The 16,048-nt window shown below is 45.5% G+C and overlaps 1 protein-coding gene across 1 annotated transcript in view; it reads left to right on the top strand.

The window, feature by feature from the left end:
- LOC142310822 (gamma-aminobutyric acid receptor subunit pi-like) overlaps positions 1-16,048 on the top strand; it is a 109,046-nt gene that overhangs the window by 83,612 nt on the left and 9,386 nt on the right. The window contains exons 8-9 of the mRNA XM_075348546.1: positions 1,788-1,940; positions 11,544-11,737. Coding sequence (XP_075204661.1) covers positions 1,788-1,940; positions 11,544-11,737 — 347 coding nt within the window. The remainder of the gene's footprint in view (positions 1-1,787; positions 1,941-11,543; positions 11,738-16,048) is intronic.

The following is a 16,048-nucleotide window of genomic DNA, read 5'->3' on the forward strand; positions in this document are numbered from 1 at the left end:
ACAGGACCCGGAAACTCAGCTTCAGACATCGCTGAACCGCAGCCGCACTGGGGGTGAGTATTGGCTTATTTATTTTTATGTGAGTGAACAAGGGGAATGAGTAGGGGTTGTCCAAGTAGTGGACAACCCCTTTAACTACTGTTTATCCTATCACCTATTGCTACAAATTCTACCTAAACTGGCCACTAGATGGCGACATTTCCTACAACATCCTTTATAACAAGTCTATCTTAGATTACCAATTCTATTATATACATTGTATACAATGATATGCTTTTGTCTACAGGGGCAGGGATCCAACCACCTTCATACAATGGTGCAAGGAAATATGTGTAAAAAAGGCACCAGACAAAGCACTATTTCCTATATGTGTGAATAAGGCCTAAGTATAGGGTCACATGAGCGTAAAAAAAAATAAAAAATCTTTTCCATTCTCATCCAGGATAGTAGGATGATTTGCGTCTCACTTGTCATCCATATGCAATCCGTTTTTTAACACAGCAGCTATCAATCTTTTACAGGACCATTTACGGTTTGCCATCTTTCAGAATTGTAAAGTATCACTAAAAGTCGGATGCCATACTGATGCTCTGTACGACATCTGATTTTTTTCCTCGCACCAATTTCGGAGTCAAATTGCAGATGTAATTTTTTTTTTCTCATGCTAAATACAGGTGTAAAAAAAGGCAGATCTACCTTACATTATTGAATAGCATTGGTCCAAATGCAATCTCTTCTTCATCGGATTGCTCATGTGAGCGAGCCCTTTCATGATTGCACCATATTCATTATTTGATATATGCTGCTTTTTTTTTTTTTAAAAAATAAGTCTTTTTTGGCTTCAGCTTTTATTTTTGTTCTTTAGGTGCAATTGTGTAAAAATAAAAAAAGTCCTGATACTTTATTGCATTTGTATTTTTTTTGTCTATTTTTTTTTTACCTTTTTTTCATTTGCACCTTTTTTTTTTTTTTTTTAAATTTGCAACTTTTATTTTATTTAGTCATTGTTATCCCAGGGTTTTGAGTTTCCAGCTGTTTTCAATGTGATTTTTACAATTTTTGTTTCACAAATGTACTCTAGTTTCCCCCTTGAGTTATTTTATGTACGCCTGGTGTCTCAGGGAAAACTTTTCTCCTTGCGGAGACTGACAAACCATTCTGGCTGTCTATGGTGAGGAGTCTAAGGCTATGTGCACACAGTGCGTTTTTCGCGGCGTTTTTGCGCGTTTTTCGGGTGCGTTTTTGGCCTCAAAACTGCATGACTTTGCTTCCCCAGCAAAGTCTATGAGTTTTCATTTTTGCTGTTCGCACACAACTTTTTTTTTTAGCTGCGCTTTTGAGCTTAAAAAAAAAATGGACATGTCAATACTTTCCTGCGTTTTTCTGTGTTTTCCCCCCATGCAATGCATTGGAAAAACGTAGAAAAACGCAGAGATCAAAAACGCAGCAAAACGCAGCCAAAACCGCACCAAATCGTGGTAAAAACGAGCCTTTTCATATGACCTAGGATTTATGCTACATCAGAAGCTCAATTTGCCTGAAATTTGTGGACAAATTATGCAGCGTTTTTTCAGACTAAGCAACTTTTTGCTTTAAAAAGGCCCAAAACAAATGGAGTGGAAAAAAAAAGTTTTTTTGATTTTTAGCAAAATTCATAAACCACGTGCGCTAATTTGAAAAATTTAGCATAGATAAATTCAACAGGTACCACAAAAAAGTGCCAAAAAAACCTTCAAGTGATGAATCAAGCCCTATAGATGTTAACACATTCATCTTTTTTTTCACAGGACGATATCCAAAGCTGATTTTCCACTTTGATCTCAAGAGAAATATTTTATACTTCATCCTGGAGACCTATGTACCGTCTATTCTTTTAGTCGTCCTCTCCTGGGTGTCCTTTTGGATCAGTCAGTCTTCAGTGCCTGCAAGAGTTTGTATAGGTAGGTAACCATTTTATCTCTATTTGTGACAGTTATCTTAATACTTAAAATAAAATTTTTAGTTCCAAAATTTTCTACATATTAATTTCATGACACATGTTTATACAGGCTGGAGATCAGGCTGCCGGGAGCCACCACTAGGGGGACCTCACGAGCTTACTATAGGCACATTTATTATCAGGGTCAATGAGGGCCCTTAGCAGGCAGCTCCCTCTAGGGGTGGCTGCAGCCAAGCAGAAAAATGCCATTTAACTGATATAGCCATACAAAGGATGTAACAAAGAACAAGGGTCTGCCCATTATAAAGATAAATTCTGAAATTGCATCAGAACAAAACTTTGTACATATTCAGAAGAAAATCAGATTAGTCTTCCCAATGTCACGCAGTGACTAACAAAGTTCCACTAGGCACACGGGAACCCCCGGCGGGCGCCACAACACGCAGGGTACACGATACAACAGTGGGCCCTGGTACTAGGGAAAAGGGAGCAGGGTCACCTCCTATACCCACCTGAGGCTGATCTCAGCACTACCTAACGTCCCTATTCAGGTTATTTCACCCTGTCACCGATCACTTGCCTATCCCTCTCTTTCTCTGGACTCAGCCCTTTATAGTGCACAGGGCAGCAGTAACACTAGTACTGCTCTAGATTAAAGACGCAGAGAGGATTAGACAGACAGGGGTAAGGGTACTGTCTCACTAAACAACGTATTAGTGATTCCGACCATGATACGACCTGGTCAGGATCGCTGGTGCGTCGCTACATGGTCGCTGGTGAGCTGTCCATCAGGCAGATCTCACCAGCGACCAGCCACCAGCCACCAGGGACTCCTGTAACGATGCTGCGCTTGGTAACCAGGGTAAATATCGGGTAATTAAGCAAAGCACTTTGCTTGGTTACCGAAATTTACCCTGGTTACCAGCGTACACTGCTTAGCGCTGGCTCCCTGTATACGTAGCCAGGGTACACATCGGGTTACTAAGCAAAGCACTTTGCTTAGTTACCCGATATTTACCTTGGCTATGCGTGCAGGGAGCCAGTGCTAAGCGGTGTACGCTGGTAGCAAGGGTAAATATCGGGTAACCAAGCAAAGCACTTTGCTTAGTTACCCGATATTTACACTGGTTACCAGCGTACGCTGCTTACACAGAGTCAGTGCTCGTTGGTCTCCCGCCGTCAAACACGCCGATGTGTGCTGCACAGCAGGAGATCAACGAGCAAAAAATGAACCAGAACAGTGTGTAACGACCAGCGATTTCACAACAGAGGCCAGGTCACTGCTTAGTGTCACACACAGCGAGATCGCTGATGAGGTCACTGGTACGTTACAAAACCTGTGACTCAGCAGCGATCTTGCTAGAGACCTCGCTATGTGAGAAGTACCCCTATAATAAACAGCAATCATACAAAGTAATCCAAACAACAAGAGGCATTAATAAAGAACGAACCAGAGGCAAAAAAACTAAAAAGAACCAAGAAAGAGAAAAACTCAACACAGCTTTCACACAACAAATGATCTCTGAATTACTTCCTGGTCCTCAGCTCACACGTTCCCTATGGAGGCAAGCTAAGCAGAAACTATCACCCGCGATTACCTAGGCTAGGAGGGAAGTCTTTATAGAAGAGGTAATTAGCAATAGAGAACAGCTGGCTTTAGTTTTCATTCATGGTTCAGGAGACCAAAGGATCTACTTAACCCTAGCAACACTGAATAAAGAAGAATGCACAGCTTGCAGTATTAACCTGAGCAAGTGTGTATGAAGCCCTGCACTGTGATTTCCTGACACCAGAAATAGCAGATGGATCACTCTCCGTCGTGGTACCCTCATGACACCTAATTGGATAATCACATTGAGACACTGGCAGACACAGAAAGAAGAGCCGCCTGTGTAAGAACAATATATGGGCCATTTCCAGTCTGATAACTCACCGTAATGCACAATGCCACCTGCTTTTGGAGGTAGAAATAGACCACCTTTCCTCTTGGTCCCCTGAGCAGCTACACATTTTGCACCATTATAGGGTTTACTTTGTCATTCATCAACCAAAAGAAAGGCGCAGTGCCACCTAGCAGCCAAAGCGGAAACATGTACAGATGTTACAGATATCACCTATTGTGGCTTCTGTGTTATCTACTACCGTATATATCTAGGAGCTGTTACCTTTCATTGTACTTGTTCTGTCTCCTATTCATTAAATAGGATAAGGGTAATATCGTTTGTTGCCCACAAGAGGTCACTGTTGGCTTTCTTATGTTTTCCTCATACCTCTCTACAGTATTTCTGTGGTTTTGAGCCTGTTGCTTTAAGGAAAAGATACTTCTTTGGACTGCCCCTTTTTCCCTTCCCTTACTGAGTTGGAGACGCAGATGTCTTGATGCCTCCATAGGATTCTGAGGTGCTATGGTTGGCTCCAGTACCTTTTCTTCAATCGTTCCTCCTGACTAATGGATCCCGGTAGGAATCATTGTACTAGACTACATATTTGTGTTGGAATATGTGTACAGTTGTTATGTAGGCACTGTGAAGTGGCAGTGGATCTACTCAGATTGCATAGGCTGTGATACATGCAGAGCAGGTGTAGGGCAGCTTCAGCAGTGTAAATGTTGTGTTCAGTCATATGCATTGCTCTCTGTGTTATGCAGATTCTGTAAATACCAGTACTACTATGTATGTCATTCTGTTATTTGTGATATGCCTGTACTGATATGGATTTGTATCTTTTGTTATAGTTTTTACCAATCAATCATCCATTTCTTATGATCATCCACCTATCCATCATCATTTAATAAATAAAGACTTAAAGGCAACAGAGTCTGTTTATTGAAACAGTGGATGAAGGTTAGCTGTATGCCGGAGTCCACACAGCTCACACGTGGACGAAGGCAGAACAGTAAAAACGGGCTGCTGGTCGCAGGCAGCGATTGTATGAACTGTACGGGACAGCTAACACCCACGCTACACGGCACACGAGTATTACAGCAGCCGCCATACAGCTACATAGAACAAGAGCGCAGTCCAGCTCCAGTAAAGATAGCCGGTCGCAGGCTGTAGTACGGGACCGCTAACATCCACGCTGTACCGCATATGGATGTCGCAGCAGCCACCATACAGCCGCAGTGACTAGACCGCAGTACGCCAGAAACCACCATTCCACTCTCCACCACGCGGAAGGCCGTCCGCAAATAGACTCTGTTTCCCGCTAAAATAGTCTGCAGCCAAGTGCACAATGTCTGTCAGCCGAGCGTCTTCCCTGAAGACAAGGTCACGGGCAAGCTCTACTAAGTCCTCAATTAGGGAGCTTGCTGCCGTCGCCCGCGCTGAGGCCGAAGCAGCTAAAGTGAGGTCCTCCTTCGCTGAACAGGAAATGCAACTCAAACTAAAACAGACAGAGAGTGCACGTCTGCAATCAGAACAAGAAGCAGAGAATGCACGTCTGCAACTGACTTTAGAAAGACTTGCCGTAGAAAAGGAGACAGCGGCCGCAATAGCCAAGGCAGAGTTCCTGGAAGCGGCAGAGCAACCCGAAGGAAGACGTAGCGATGTTCTTGGGCCGGACCTAAACCAGCAGGATCCAGCACAGCGCGTCGCAGAATACATCTACCAATACTCCAGGATAGATGACAGCTCAGATGTGCTTCACCAAACAGACTACGCAGACGGCCAGCCATCCAACCTTGAATTACACCGCTTCAAGCAAGAGAGTGTACAGCACGAGGAGGTTCACCAAAACTACTATCCCACAGAGCGGAAGATACAACTACCATTTTACCACAAAGAGACACCTTCCTCTCCGGGGAGGTACTATGCTGACTTTCCGAAGGCGGAAACACCCTACAGGTATGGTGATACACCACACAATAGACATGACCATACACCGGCTCGCACCAGCACTGACCAAGCCACCATGGACTTTGCAAAGTTCTTTGCTCGTCGAGATCTGGTCACAAAAGGACTTGTAAAGTTCAATGATCGTGCCGAGAATTATAGGTCGTGGCGAGCCTCGTTCCAGAACACCATAAGAGGTTTGGACCTTTCTTGTAGTGAGGAGTTAGACCTCCTGGTAAAATGGCTTGGTAGTGAATCGGTAGAACACGCCAAAAGACTAAGAGACATTAACATTAAAAACCCACCCAAAGGTCTACACTTGGTGTGGAAGAGACTTGATGAATGCTATGGGTCCATAGAAGTTATTGAAAATGCTTTGTTTAAAAGAATTGATGACTTCCCTAAGATAGGACCCAAAGGCTTTCAAAGGCTAAGAGAGCTAAGTGATCTGTTAGTGGAGTTACAGGTTGCCCAAGAGGAAGGAGATTTGCCCGGATTGGCATTCTTGGATACCGCTAGGGGTGTCAATCCGATAGTGCAAAAACTTCCTTACAATCTACAAGAAAAGTGGGTCTCACACGGTTCACGGTATAAGCAAACACATAACGTGCCATTCCCTCCTTTTGTTGTATTTGTAGATTTTGTAGCTCAGCAAGCTAAAATCAGAAATGACCCTAGTTTTGATTTTACTCTGTCGTGTACCACTGCCCCCAGTGTCAAACCCAGTAGGACACCCGTGGCAGTCCACAAAACTAACATTGTCTCCTCAGGTCCTGCTCACAAAGAGAGTAAGCATCCTCCAGAAGAGAACAAACCCCAGGATATCAGTAAACAGTGTCCTCTACACCGGAAACCACATCCTCTACTAAAATGCAGAGCCTTCAGGGAGAAGTCTCTAGAGGATCGCAAAGGCTTCCTCAAGGAACACAACATCTGCTTCAAATGCTGTGCTGCAACATCGCACATGGCCAGGAACTGCGAAGCTAGCGTGAAATGTGCAGAATGTGACAGCACGGATCACAATACAGCCTTACACCCTGGACCACCTACACGAGTGTTGCCGCAAGCAGAAGAACACGATGGAAAACAGAAGAACACTGATGAAGACACCACGGTGGTTACCTCTCAATGTACGGAGATCTGTAAAGGACTCACAGGAGGAAGGTCCTGTTCAAAAATCTGCCTTGTCAGAGTCTACCCAGCAGGCCGCAGGGACAAAGCAATTAAGATCTATGCGATCTTGGACGATCAGAGCAACAGGTCTCTTGCCAAGTCCATCTTCTTCAGCAGTTTCAACATTGCAGGCCCCGGTTCTCCCTACTCCTTGAAGACATGTTCAGGTACCGTTGAGACGGCGGGGAGGAAGGCAAGCGGGTACAAGGTGGAATCCATAGATGGCCAGACCTGCCTATCATTACCTACCATACTGGAGTGCAACCAGATTCCTGACAACAGGTCCGAGATACCTTCACCAGAGGTAGCAGCTCATCACCCCCATCTGAAGCGTATAGCTCACCTGATTCCAGAACTGGACTCAGAAGCTCCAATAGCCTTACTCCTTGGAAGAGACTTGCTACGCGTGCATAAGGCTAGAGAGTCCATTAACGGCTTCCAGAACGCTCCATATGCGCAGAGACTTGACCTAGGATGGGTCATAGTAGGAGATGTCTGTCTAGGAGGAGCACACAAGCCAGCCTCAGTCAACAGTATGCTCACCAACACACTAGAAAATGGACGTCCGTCTTTCTTCCGACCATGTCACAACAGTCTGTTGGTAAAGGAATTACCAAGCAGTACTCCTCTGCCATGTCCTTTCGCAGTTCCTTCCAACGAAGACCACGCTTGTGAGGGCGAACAAGACCACATAGGCTGTACAGTCTTCCACAGGACCAAAGAGGACAACAAAACAGCAATGTCCATAGAAGACAGGATGTTCTTGGATATCATGGACCAAGAAATAACCAAAGACAAGTCGAACAGCTGGGTGGCACCCTTACCATTCCGACCACGGAGACAACGCCTACCCAACAACAGGGAACAGGTCTACAGTCGATTTGTCTCCCTCAGACACAAGCTCAAGAAGTCTCTCGAGGCCTTGACCGATCTTCATGTGAACCGACCATACGCTCCTGTGCCATCCACAGAAGTCAAGTCTCAAAGACTTTGTATCTTCTGCGATGCATCAGTCAAAGCAATCGCAGCAGTAGTATACCTTAAAACCACCGATGTGTATGAACAGATCCATATTGGTTTCGTCATGAGTCGGACAAAACTGGCGCCACTCCGTGAACACACGATACCTAGACTGGAACTCTGTGCTGCCGTCCTTGCAGTAGAGCTGGCTGAACTTATCTCAGATGGAATGAATCAGGAGATCAAAGATGCAGAGTTCTACACTGACAGCAAGGTGGTACTAGGATACATCTGCAACGAAACACGACGCTTCTACGTCTACGTCAGCAACCGGGTGTTGAGAATAAGAAGATCAACTTGCCCTGATCAGTGGCATTACGTATCTACTCATCACAATCCCGCCGACCATGCGACTAGATCCGTTGCACCAAGTCACCTTAAGGACACTACATGGTTCACAGGCCCTGCCTTCCTGTACCGGACAACATCCTACATCAGCAGGCCCGATACATTCGAACTGGTGGATCCAGATGTCGATGAAGACCTTCGTCCTCAAGTGTCAGCTCTTCATACAGTGGTTTCAGGACGTCACCTCGGATCTCATCGGTTCAGTAGATTCTCAACCTGGAACTCACTTGTTAGAGCCATCGCTTTTTTACTACACGTGACTCAGTTTTACAAGTCCGAACTACCAACAAATCAGAGATGCAGTAAAGGTTGGCATCACTGCAAGCATGCGTTTACTGCTCCCAACCTAGAGAAAGCCAAGATTACAATACTCCATGTTGTACAAAATGAAGCCTACAACAAGGAGATAGACAATCTCGACAAAGGACTACCCATTCCTAGAGACAGTGCGTTGAGGAAACTCGACCCGTTCATTGACAAAGATGGGCTGCTGAGAATAGGTGGCTGCATTCAAGAAGCTAAGGTAGAAGTCTCAGAGAAACACCCGGTAATAATTCCCGGACGTCATCACGTCACAACCTTGCTCATTCAACATCATCACATCTTGGTGAGACATCAAGGTCGTTTGTTTACCGAAGGGAGTCTACGAACGGCTGGACTATGGATAGTCGGAGCGAAGAGAAGCGTGAGCAAACTCATCTTCAACTGCGTTACGTGTCGCAAACTTCGTGGCATGTTTCAAAACCAGAAGATGGCTAATCTTCCACCTGACAGGCTCAGTACTGAACCCCCTTTCACCAACGTTGGACTGGATGTGTTCGGCCCCTGGTCCGTAGCTACAAGACGCACTAGGAAGGTCCATGCCGAAGCAAAGTGTTGGGCAGTTCTATTCACCTGTTTGTCTGTCAGAGCTGTTCATATCGAAGTAATAGAATCTATGGACACTTCAAGTTTCATAAATGCACTTCGACGCTTCATCGCTATCAGAGGCCCTGTGAAGCACATTCGTTCTGATAGAGGCACGAACTTTATTGGAGCAGCAAGAGAACTCCAAATCCCTTCCAATCTAGACATTACAAATGTAGAGAGGTACCTAGGTGAGCAAGGATGCACCTGGACCTTCAACCCGCCACACTCTTCGCACATGGGAGACACCTGGGAAAGAATGATAGGAATTGCACGCAAGATTCTAGATTCTATCCTCTTGCAAGCAAACACCAGACTTACCCACGAAAGCTTGACTACGTTCTTGGCCGAAGTTACAGCTATCATGAATGCTAGGCCATTGACAGCTCTTTCTGGAGATTCTGGAGACTCAACAGTTCTTACTCCTGCCATGTTACTTACACAGAAAACCTGTGTCCCAGGAGCGCCACCTGGAGAATTCACCGAGAAAGACCTCTACAGAAGACAATGGAGGCAAGTACAAAACGTGTCCAATGCCTTTTGGGACAGATGGAGGAAACAATATCTCTCCACTCTGCAAACCAGAACAAAATGGCAGAAAGACCATCCAAACATCAGACTTGGCGATGTGGTACTTGTAAAGGACAGTCAATCACACCGAAATGAGTGGCCACTCGGCCTAGTCACCAAACCCTTTCCCAGCAAGGATGGGAGAGTACGCAAGGTAGAGGTCAGAGTGAGCAAGCTCGGAGAGAACAAACTGTTCACCAGACCAGTCACTGAACTTGTGTTGTTGTTATCCCCTCAGGAGTCCAATAGTGGCATTGGTTAACGCCAAGCGGGGAGTGTTCTGTCTCCTATTCATTAAATAGGATAAGGGTAATATCGTTTGTTGCCCACAAGAGGTCACTGTTGGCTTTCTTATGTTTTCCTCATACCTCTCTACAGTATTTCTGTGGTTTTGAGCCTGTTGCTTTAAGGAAAAGATACTTCTTTGGACTGCCCCTTTTTCCCTTCCCTTACTGAGTTGGAGACGCAGATGTCTTGATGCCTCCATAGGATTCTGAGGTGCTATGGTTGGCTCCAGTACCTTTTCTTCAATCGTTCCTCCTGACTAATGGATCCCGGTAGGAATCATTGTACTAGACTACATATTTGTGTTGGAATATGTGTACAGTTGTTATGTAGGCACTGTGAAGTGGCAGTGGATCTACTCAGATTGCATAGGCTGTGATACATGCAGAGCAGGTGTAGGGCAGCTTCAGCAGTGTAAATGTTGTGTTCAGTCATATGCATTGCTCTCTGTGTTATGCAGATTCTGTAAATACCAGTACTACTATGTATGTCATTCTGTTATTTGTGATATGCCTGTACTGATATGGATTTGTATCTTTTGTTATAGTTTTTACCAATCAATCATCCATTTCTTATGATCATCCACCTATCCATCATCATTTAATAAATAAAGACTTAAAGGCAACAGAGTCTGTTTATTGAAACAGTGGATGAAGGTTAGCTGTATGCCGGAGTCCACACAGCTCACACGTGGACGAAGGCAGAACAGTACTCCTGTCAGTGATAGTAATGAGACTACTGAAAGTCTTTTGTAAAGATCTGAATATATGAATCTCTAGTATACGATACAATACGATACTATACACTTTATTGATCCCAAAGGAAATTGTGGTAAGTGTGATAATTGCAAGATTTCTGGATATTTTGATTTAACTAGAGATAAGGTGCTTTGAATAAAGTGTATCAACATTTTTTAAAAACACATTCCTTTTAAAGGGATCATGTCACCAGGTCAAAAGTGGCCAGCTTTTGCCCTTATTTTATTTACACTGTTCCCTTGAGAATTCCATTTATTATTTTTTTTTGTTTTTTACTCCATCCTATGGCTTCAGAGATATGGGCCTTTTTATTTAGTGTTAAATGTTTTGATCTTTAATAAAGGGGTGGTGCTCATAGATTAATTATGCAAAGAAGCCTAAAGACACGCCCCCAGATATTCCCGTGAGCTCCGCCCCTTTGTAAGGATCATAAACTATATCACTAAATTAATAGGCTCATATCTGTGGAGCCATATGGCAGATATATAAAATAAATTAAAAAAAATGGAGTACTTAGAGGAGCAGCGGGAATAAAGTAAAAGCAAAAACTCGCCATTTTTTATTTGGTGACCAACCCCATTTAAATTCACATAATTGGCCTATCTGGTAATAAGGGAAATGCTATATCGCAGCTCCATGTTATCTAGAAGTCATTCTTCTTCTTTGTGCACTTTGTGCCTTAAAGTTGTGTCTCTACTGTGATCAATTTTGCAGGTGTCACAACCGTGCTTACTATGACGACACTAATGATGGGCGCCAGGACCTCCCTGCCCAATGCAAACTGCTTTATCAAGGCGATCGACGTCTATCTTGGCATTTGCTTCAGTTTTATATTTGGAGCCCTTTTGGAATACGCAATCGCACACTTTTGTACCCTTCATCGTACAGACCTTAAGGACATGATAAAGGTACGGTACACAATATACATCTATTCCTGTGTTCCTGCTCTATGACCTTACAGTATGTACCTACATTATAATATAATGACCCTAAGAACTTGTTCACACATTACTTTACAATAATGGTCCCTACCCAATGGTTCTTCACAAGGATGCCTATTGTAAGAGCATGCTGGGAGATGTTGTCATGCTAGGTACGGGGGAGTACCAAGTGAACGGCGAAACGTAAGGCAAACCCTGTGTCTAGGGAAGGGGGAGATGGTGACCACTAACCAAACCTACCACTGGTCCCTGGGGTCCCTCACCACCCTAGATAGGTTCCTCACCTATGCGCCAAGGCGGATACTTGACCCTAGGTAACACTAGTGCAGGACCCTACATAGGGAACAGATGGGATGAGCTCTTCGTCAATACTAAAGAAGACTGCACAAGGAGGACACACAGGGGAAAAGTGCATGAACTACTTATCCACATATGACTCAGGTAGAAGTTCAGCAAAGTTTCAGCAATGATACCACAAATGAGTACAGGCCACCTGCTTGCAACCAGAGCTTGAAAGAAATGAATAATATCACCAGCACCAGTTCAGGGAAGATGGGAGTATTTAGGCACAAGGGGAATACTGATAATCAGCAGCTGGACGGAAGAAAAGTTCCCTGGATCCTGGATGAAGGGGAAAAATGAAAACCCAGCAGGAAAACTACCTAGTACAATGAATACTAACAGCAGGAACAATAGAAAGTCAGGGAGCATTGTGCGCAACCAAATGCTGTGACCTTCTATTGCAAGAAACCACATGACTGTGTCATCCATGACACACCCATGGCAGATGGTTTTACAATATACAAAGAGCTACCAGTCGGAAGACATTGTTCTACACACTTGTACTTTCTGCAGTAGTGGTCCTCAACCTGAGGGTCTTTCCATATTGATACAAGTTGTCTAAGCATGCCCAGAGTTGGCAATTTACAGCTTGGAGACCACTTCTTGCAGTTCATCAACATAGTGGATGTTAAAAAATGTAGTGACATGCATCCTGTCAATCACCAAATGCCTCAGCAATCAATACTCTAGAACGTTATTTCAACACAGCCTTAAGGGTGCTTTACACGCTGTGACATCGCTAACGATATATCGTCGGGGCCACGTCGTTAGTAACGCACATCCGGCGCCGTTAGCGACATTGCAGCGTGTAACACCAATAAGCGACGATCAACGAGCGCAAAAACGTGAAAAATCGTTGCTCGTTGACACGTCGTTCATTTTCTTAATATCGTTGCTGCTGCAGGTACGATGTTGTTCGTCATTCCTGCGGCAGCACACATCGCTATGTGTGACACCGCAGCAACGACAAACATCTCCTTACCTGCCTCCACCATCAAGGAGGAAGGAAGGAGGTGGGTGGCATGTTCCGCCCGCTCATCTCTGCCCTCCGCTTCTATTGGACGCCTGCCGTGTGACGTCGCTGTGACGCCGCATGAACTGCCACCGTAGAAAGGAGGCGGATCGCCAGCCAGAGCGACGTCGCAGGGAAGGTAAGTCCGTGTGACTAGTGTTAGCGATGTTGTGCGCCACGGGCAGCGATTTGCCAGTGACGCACAACCGACGGGGGCGGGTACGCTCGCTAGCGATATCGATACCGATATCACAGCGTGTAAAGTACCCCTTAGTCCTGACCAACAACACCCGGCCTCCTTCACACCAGAGAGATTTTTTTGTTTTATTTACCATCAGACCTTCTTAATGACTGCTCGGCACATTTGTTATAGACTGAATAGAAGCCCATCTGTTCACCGCAGGGTGAAAGTGCAATTAGGTGCGATCTCAAAGCTCTGAACACTTTTACTACAATTAGCAGCCACAGAGTTCGATATTTAAAAGTCAGGTCTGTGTACACTCAGCGCTTTACAGATAATATATCACATTTTTTTTTAATTTGTATTTATTATTAGAGATAGTCAAATATTGAATAGTCAAATATTCGGGTTCGGATTCTTCATGACACATAATTTCTATTATCCGCATATTCGGACCAAATTATGAACCTAGTGCAAGGCAATGGGAAACTTGAATAATTTTTTGGAGGACCTTGGATTTAGGTCTGAGAGGGCTGTAAAAATGCTGCAATGGATGGAAAAATGTTGAAACTTAATGGGAACAGCATGGAGAAGATCCCTGGATGCATTTCTAACTCACAATTGGTTTCCGGCAATAATGTAGCCAGGGTATTACAGGGCGTCACACGGTACGATATATCGGGCGATAGGTCGTTGGGGTCACGTCAGTAGTGACGCACATCCGGCATCGTCTGATATATCGTAGCGTGTGACAGCGGTGAACGAGCAGAAATACTCACCTTCTTGTTCATCGTTGACACGTTGTTCACTTTTAAAAAATCGCCCGTCAGGTTGTTCATCGTTCCCGTGGCAGCACACATCGCTCCGTGTGACACCCCGGGAACGACGAACACAGCTTACCTGCGTCCCGCCGGCAATGCGGAAGGAAGGAGGTGGGCAGGATGTTTACATCCCACTCATCTCCGCCCCTCCGCTTCTATTGGCCGGCTGCCGTGTGACGTCGCTGTGATGCCGAACGTCCCCTCCCCCTTCAGGAAGTGGATGTTCGCTGCCCATAGCGACGTCACCCGGGAGGTAAGTACGTGTGACAGGGGGTTAACAACTTTGTGCGCCACGGGCAACTAATTGCCCGTGACGCACAAACGACGGGGGCGGGTATGATCGCTCGTGCAATCGCACGATAGATTGTACCGTGTGAAGCCCGCATTACACCTACTGAGTTTCCCCATGGCTGTCACACTGCTTCCTAGTTCGATCATTAAAATGCATGAATATGTACTGCTTCTCCGCCCATCCTTTGTAACAGTGTCTTTGATTGGTTGCAGTCCTGCTTCCCCTGCCCTTCCTCTGTGCTGGCGTCTGTGATTGGTTCCCTCACACTAGCTGTCTGGGTCAGGCGCGTGGAAACTCAGTAGGTGTAATTGTCCTGCTTAAATGACTGCACATAATTTTTTTTTCCAGTGCGATTTCCCATCACAATAATGTCAGTATCAAAGATGGCTACAGCATTACTGCAATTAGCAGAAAATCTCCGCATGTTTAGTGACTGAAAATCAGGCACCAAACATGTGGGTAGGAGACTTGAAACTCATGAGGCGAATACCAAAATGCTTGTTGTATACTCAATGTCAGGATTCAGCTCTGCTTGCTGGTTCCAGCAGTCATCACATGGCCACTCCATTCCTATGTGATTTTTTTATACTTATTGTCACGTGACAGTTTTTCTTCCTCCTCAGTTTTCCATTAGAAATTGAGGAAATTAGCAAGAGCAGCTTGTCGGCAAGTGACTGTAAGGCGGGCTTTGCACACTACGACATCGCAGGTGCGATGTCGGTGGGGTCAAATTGAAAATGACGCACTTCCGGCATCGCATGCGACATCGTAGTGTGTAAAGGCTCGATGATACGATTAACGAGCGCAAAAGCGTCGTAATCGTATCATCGGTGCAGCGTCGGAATAATCCATAATTACGCTGACGCGACGGTCCGATGTTGTTCCTCGCTCCTGCGGCAGCACACATCGCTGTGTGTGAAGCCGCAGGAGCGAGGAACATCTCCTACCGGCGTCACTGCGGCTTCCGTAGGATATGTGGAAGGAAGGAGGTGGGCGGGATGTTTACATCCCACTCATCTCCGCCCCTCCGCTCCGATTGGCCGCCTGGCGTGTGACGTCGCTATGACGCCGCACGACCCGCCCCCTTAACAAGGAGGCGGGTCACAGGCCAGAGCGACGGACGCAGGACAGGTGAGTCCATGTGAAGCTGCCGTAGCGATAATGTTCGCTACGGCAGCTATCACAAGGAAATCGCTGCTGCGACGGGGGCGGGGACTATCGCGCTCGGCATCGCAGCATCGGCCTGCGATGTCGCAGCGTGCAAAGTACCCCTAAGGCCTAAAACACACTTCCGCAAAAAAAACGTACGTGTCTTACGGTCCGTTTTTCGTGTCCGTGTTCCTTTTTTCGGGCGTTTCTCCGGTACGTATGGCATCCGTGTGATGGCGTATGCGAGCTGTGTGTGCGTGTGGAATGTCCGTATTGACAAAAAAAACGTACGTGTGCTGTCCGTTTATAAAGGCCCGCATTCTTACCCAATTAACGATTTTAATCATTCATCATGAGATCCTGGTGTTGTTGTTTGCTTTCTATTGACCTGATAGATTGGAAACAAGTGTTGCAGATTTTGTGATGAAAAACGGACACGGACGATACGTGCTGAACACGGACATACTCCATGTGCGGTCCG

The sequence above is a fragment of the Anomaloglossus baeobatrachus genome, chromosome 5, assembly GCF_048569485.1.
Source record: "Anomaloglossus baeobatrachus isolate aAnoBae1 chromosome 5, aAnoBae1.hap1, whole genome shotgun sequence".
Lineage (NCBI taxonomy): Eukaryota > Metazoa > Chordata > Amphibia > Anura > Aromobatidae > Anomaloglossus > Anomaloglossus baeobatrachus.